The following is a 6,906-nucleotide window of genomic DNA, read 5'->3' on the forward strand; positions in this document are numbered from 1 at the left end:
TTTTGACTTTCTTAATTTAAGACAGTGCATCAGTAATCCAAGGTTCGAGTCACTAAACAGTCAAGCAAAGAACACGTGGGATAAAAAGATTGATAAATTGGACTCATTTTCATGTCTCTTTACCCTAATTTATACACAATTCAAATGCATTTATTCCTTGTTAAGTAACAGAATTTACTTTTAAATATTAAAAGAAAACAAAGCATATGTTTCTTCCAAGTGAGATGTGATCCTCTCTTTAACCAATCAGAAAGAAGCATTACTGGATATCTACAAGAATGTTGGTTCAAACTGCTGAAGAAGAGTGTTACCATTGATAATAGATGTCGCCGCTATAAAGATCTGACAACCTGGAGAGGTTAGAAATAATTCATTACCGTTTTCACATTTATACAAAATTAAAATGTTAAAATGGGATGAAATCTTTAGTAAAATTATATTAAAATATTGTGTACATTTAAAACATTAATGTGTATGTGGTACATGGTACAAACAATACACAAACTCTGGTCAAATATTAACTTATTGTTACTCCAACAATTAATGTGTATGTGGTACATGGTACAAACAATACACAAACTTGGATAAACTATTATCTTATTGTTACTCCAACAATTAATGTATGTACAAACAATTCTATAAATTTAAAACACAATCAACTTGCCTTTCAATCTTTCCAAGAGTCTCAGAGCTGCTATTTCAGCATAAGTCACACCTCCAAGAAAACACACCAACACCACTTTAGGTGAAAGTGGATCCGAGTGGGCACCTGGTGTTATTCTAGGTTCTCCTTGATATTACAACAATAGGATATAATATGAATAAGAGTTTTCAGTGTGAAACATATAAAATCATATAAATAGCAACTTGATCAAGCAACTCTGACAAACGTCAAGCACTTTTCAGGTTGGTTTCATTAAAAAATGTAAGACTTCAGCCAAAAATTATAAGCCTAATTCCTTTACATACTCGTATCAAAATATGGACCAATTAGATACCAACCCCAGCCGTACTTTTGAATAAGTAAGGATAAAAACTGACAAACTTTCATGTAATTCACGTAATTCCTAATCATTTCCTGTTCATTTACATAAATACGTTGTGTTAAAAATTGAAAGTAGGTAATAAACACGTGACTAGTGGATAAAGTCAGCGTTCACAAGTACTTACATATCTATATATAAACATCTCTTTACTTACTAGTGACTACAATTTAGGTTCAAAATATATTCAAATACTCAAACAATCAACGTTTTATAATACACAATTTATTTAAAAACTGATCGATGGTCGTAAAAGACACTCTACGTGTTTCCACATCATCTTTAAGATTTGAATCGTGTATTATACAATGTTGATCATTTGAATATATTTTAAATATTTACACAAGCTCTTTGAATTTTATCCTAACACTTATATTATCTTTCCTTTAGATGCATATAAGATCCTAACCTTTGACTGAGCTGACCGTTGGACCAGACAGGAGCTTCAGTGGTTCCTCCAGACCTCTCACTCCATCCCTTTGGATAATCTGAAGAATGTAGAATTAAAATGCTAAAAAATGACATTTTTATGCTTGTCATTTTAAAAAACATAGATATAGTCTTTTTTTTTTTCATAGAACAAATTCTAATGTTGTGAACTTTATCCCACTTTACACACACCCAGTAGGTTATTGTAAAATGGTTTAATAACTTGAAGATAAATCATAGTTTTTTGAGAAGTAATAACGTAACAATAAACACACACCTCTTCAACAATCCGACAAGTAAGTGGAACATAAGCACCACTGAACACGTATCCCATGTCCGTAGGATTCTTCAAGTCATAATGCTCGATGGCGGGTGGAACCTACACAAAAATGTACTTATCATTAACTTTCCAGCAAACCTTTAAAACCTGTGTAATTGCTCGGAGAACCTGTAATAGCCTGTTTTTAATACTTCAACCTGTAAAAAATGCTTATTTAGAGAAAGAGAATTTTTTTCTCTTCAGTTAAAATGTAAAAATTCAATGTTTGTTTCTGTGGTCCGAGTTACAAGGTTATTTTCAGCCGTCAGGTAGAAGGTGGGAAACAACCACGAGATTTCACTAAAAATAGTCTGTATTTCAGTCAATTACAGCCTGCCATTTGTTAAACCTAGCATTTACCTGATTATATAAACACACTAATTCAACTTCACAATTGATGGTGGTATAAACTGATAACAAGTTTCATAAATTTTACTATGATTTTCACCTCAGATTTGGTTAGTATGATCTCTCATGTACCAAACTTTCAAGAAAAATTCAAATTTCTCACTTACCAAAGAAAACTTCCGAGTAACTATTTTGAAAGAACTGCTACGAGGTAACGATGCCATTGCTGCAGCCATCTTCCCAGCCATCCTGATGGCTGCAGTACTAGCCACTGCTGATGCAGAGGGGACAACCACAGATGCTTGCTCAGTGAAGAGCCCTGTCTTCTTCAGGTTGAAAAATGTCAATAAGTAATTATGACCATAGCTCTGTGAGAAAATATGGTACGGGGATTATTCTTCCAAAGGCATGAAATCAACAGACCTTTACACATGAGAATGTTAACATGTTAAAAGTATGCTCTTTTTGTCATATACGCACACAAAAATATCTTCAGCCACTATGAACATGTTAATCTTTAGAATTATTGGTTTATTAACATGTTAAAATCAGTTAATAAAATTAGTAAATTATCTGAGGTGCTTTAGTAACAAAATTGTTCACGTTTTTTTTTTTGTTTTTTACGAGGCCACATCCAAGAGTTGGAATATCTCAGTCACTTAACAAACATTTTCAAAACTGAAGAAACATGTAAACCTACTAAGGAAGAAAAAAAAAGTACCTATTAACAAATACAAACAGAAAATTCAATTTTATACTAATTAGATGTGGTACCTTTTTTAATATAAATACATAAATAAAAATCATACCCAAGTTTCCTTAAAATATTAGTCACAAAATGGGTTTAAGATAACACTTAAAGAAAGTGATCAAATACGAAAAACAAATATGAGATGATCAATGGCATTGAATGCAGTTAGCCCAAAATATAGTGGTGTAAAAATCTCCTAATAAAATTTGCCCGCAAGCCACTAGTCCATTAAATGGTGCTGCTTACCTGAAGAAACTGGGTAAATAGAGACCTGTAATCTCTAGAAGACAAGCCATCCTGGCTGATGGAGAGTAGACAAAGAAGACGCAGAGTATTCCGTTTTGAAAGCTAACCAAAACAAACAAGTCACAGAGAACTAAGTTAATTATTTTGTTTCAAGAAATCTGAACTTTCTGATTTCAACAATGATTTCAATAAGATGAGCAATGTAGACGAGTGATTAAAGACTTTAGACGTCTAGAAAATGGAGAAAGAAATCCTCTACAGGTCTAGTATTAAAACAAAGAGAACATTATTCTTATCTGGCAAAATATTCTGAAAAAAAGTTTAACTTCATTACGTCACAAATTAATATATATATATATATATATATGTGGTACTAGACACTCAACCCACCAATATCACACTCACACATATATGGTACTAGACACTAACCCACCAACACCACACACATATATGTGGTACCAAACACTCAACCCACCAATATCACACACACATATATATGGTATCAGACACTCAATCGACCAATATCACACACATATATGTGGTACTAGACACTCAACCCACCAATATCACACACACATATGTGGTACTAGACATTCAACCCTCCAATATCACACACACACACACATATGTGTGGTACAATACACTCAACCCACCAATATCACACACACATATATACAGTATCAGACACTCAACACACCAATACCACACACACATATATGTGGTACTAGACACTCAACCCACCAATATCACACATATATGTGGTACTAGACACTGAACCCACCAATATCACACATACACATATATCTTATGGTATCAGACACTCAATCCACCAATATCACACATACACATATATCTTATGGTATCAGACACTCAATCCACCAATATCACACATACACATATATCTTATGGTATCAGACACTCAATCCACCAATATCACACATACATATATATCTTATGGTATCAGACACTCAATCCACCAATATCACACATACAAATATATCTTATGGTATCAGACACTCAATCCACCAATATCACACACACATATGTGGTACTAGACACTCAACCCACCAATATCACACACATATCAGACACATATATATGGTACTAAACACTCAACCCCTCATATATATGATTCTACACACTCAACCCCCTCCATATATATATATAGTTCTACAGACTCAACCCACCAACACCACACACACACACATACATACATACATACATATATGAAAGGGTTGTAGGAGAATTCACTCCCAGTAACTCGATCCCCAGTATTATCACTTCAGTAATTTGTGTGCATTTCATTCCTTGTAATAATTTGTTAATGTCATAAAATATGTTTTAGTATTCCATAATCTACATTCTTCTTGCTAGATATAATCCAGAAAACAAGATGGACTTTTTACGAGGAATAGCTCATAACTTGCATCACTTTTAATAAATGTTACTGTTGATTATTACTTAACATTAATATATTATTACAGTGATTGAATTTACAAGGAGTAAAATGCATGGGGGTGAAATTACCAAAGTGATAATATTGGGAGTCAAATCTGTTAATTTATCAAGCTGTCAGAAATTACATGGTCAGTAGAGTTTGAAAATAAACAATCTGAAATACTTGTTTGTACACAATTCTGAAACAAACAAACAAAGTTTCATAACAGGCTGTCTGTCCATAGCCATCTCTAGTTCTGAACCAATAAGCTGGAGAGAAAGCAGTTAATCAAAGACGCTGACTGCTGGGCGACTCTAATTAAACATCACTCTTATAGTGGACCCACCGTATAGAACAGCACTTTGTGGCAACAGGTCATGAACCCTCAGGTTCCAAGTACGACATGCCCAATCCATTTTGTGAGAAATGAGTATAAGTTAACAATTTTTGTCATAACTTTGTACACCCAAAATTCAAAATGTAAGGAAAATTGTACTTCAGTATAAATACATCTGTGAATGAATTCTAAACACTAAATCACATGTAAAATATTTGCTAGTGTTGGACAGTAATAATATTTTCAGCTATCAATTATTGGCTGTGTTGGACAGTAACAATATTTTCAGCTATCAATTACTGGCTGTGTTGGACAGTGACAATATTTTCAGCTATGAATTATTGACTGTGTTGGACAGTAACAATATTTTCAGCTATCGATTACTGGCTGTGTTGGACAGTAACAATATTTTCAGTTATCGATTATTGGCTGTGTTGGACAGTAACAATATTTTCAGCTATCGATTATTGGCTGTGTTGGACAGTAACAATATTTTCAGCTATCGATTATTGGCTGTGTTGGACAGTAACAATATTTTCAGCTATTGATTATTGGCTGTGTTGGACACACACACACACAGATTAAAAACACAGGACATAATGAATTTAACAATATTTATTATTTGACATAACAGACTACAATAGTATTCTTACCTGTCTGTTGATGGCTTCTTCTACATAATTTATACATTCTCGAATTTCCACACCTTCCACTATATCTGCAGAAGAAATTTAAAATACAAGTGTTTTTCTGAACAATGCTGATAAAGCTGCTGACAGACACAATTGTTTGGTAACTATTTATACTGAACTGTGTTACAAACTGAATTATTTCTAACTCTGGAAGATTATTTATCCTGATGATAATACCAACTAAAGTTTAGAGAATGGTTGTTAACAATTTATTCCTTTGTGAAGTGTATGTTAAAAATCTCCTCATTGCTACTGCTTCGGGTTATTTCTTTAGTTAACTCGAGCCAAGGTATACTTTATGTTTTTAAATATATTACTTCACATTTCTGAAGCATAGCTGGATAAGTGGAAAACTCGAATATCTACCAATTATCTGAAACAAATATAAATAAAAAGATGAATTTTATAGTGATGAAATTAAATTTAATTATCCAATCACATTTAAACACACGAGTACATCAAAACCTGAGCTGTCATTGCTGTGGCTTGACAAACCTTAATATTCTACTCATTTATGTGACAACATTTCAAACATTCACTAGAGTTACTCAATGTTTGTTGTTTAGGGAAGTGTTTCCCAAGTGTCGGTCTGCGGACCGGTACTGGTCAACAATGTGTTTTGGATGTTAAAAGCACTGATACTTATTTACGTTTTTTTCTCCAAAAATGTTTTTGGTTTGTTTGGTATGAATTTTGCACAAAGCTACACGAGGGCTATCTGCACTAGCCATCACCACCCACCGACAACTCTTGGGCTACTCTTTTACCAACGAATAGTCGGATTGACTGTCACATTATAATGCCCCCACAGCTGAAGGAGCGAGCATGTTTGGTGTGACGGGAAATCGAACCCACAGATTGCGATTGAAGCGCTTACTTAATCTTACCAGTCCATGATTGCCAAAAAGTCTGGGAACCACTGGTTTACCATACAATTTGATAACATTCCAAACTAAAGTTACACAATGTTTGTTGTTTACGGAAACAATTTGAGCAGAACAATACAGGTTTAATTTTCGTAGTGTAACACAAAGACGTAAATTTCCTGGTATTTTCTCTCTCTTAACTTATTTTGGCTTTTAAAATTTCAGAATATTTTATTTTCCAAAAATAACATAAAATGTAGTAACTTCTACTTTGGTTACAATTTTTTAGTAAGTCCATTAGATACAAGCAGCATGATTAGAGCGAAGTAAGGCCACTAAACTGATCAAAATAACATAGAAATAAAACTTAACTAGTGTTCTACCCGTATAACATAGAAATAAATAACTTACTGTGTTCTTACCCGTACTAACGTAGT

At 33.4% G+C, this 6,906-nt stretch overlaps 1 protein-coding gene across 1 annotated transcript; it reads right to left on the reverse strand.

Moving 5' to 3' along the window:
• Positions 1–6: 6 nt before the first annotated feature.
• On the reverse strand, positions 7–6,896 carry LOC106477679 (vacuolar protein sorting-associated protein 33B-like). The gene is made up of 8 exons (XM_013938219.2): positions 6,881–6,896; positions 5,565–5,629; positions 3,137–3,238; positions 2,307–2,507; positions 1,750–1,851; positions 1,453–1,531; positions 665–790; positions 7–350 (listed from the first exon to the last, which is right to left on the reverse strand). The coding sequence occupies exons 4-8, from the start codon at positions 2,385–2,387 to the stop codon at positions 271–273; spliced, it is 468 nt and encodes a 155-aa protein (XP_013793673.2). The 5' UTR covers positions 2,388–2,507; positions 3,137–3,238; positions 5,565–5,629; positions 6,881–6,896; the 3' UTR covers positions 7–270.
• Positions 6,897–6,906: the final 10 nt, after the last annotated feature.

The sequence above is a fragment of the Limulus polyphemus genome, unplaced genomic scaffold (assembly GCF_000517525.1).
Source record: "Limulus polyphemus unplaced genomic scaffold, Limulus_polyphemus-2.1.2 Scaffold76962, whole genome shotgun sequence".
NCBI classification, from domain to species: Eukaryota; Metazoa; Arthropoda; class Merostomata; order Xiphosura; family Limulidae; genus Limulus; species Limulus polyphemus.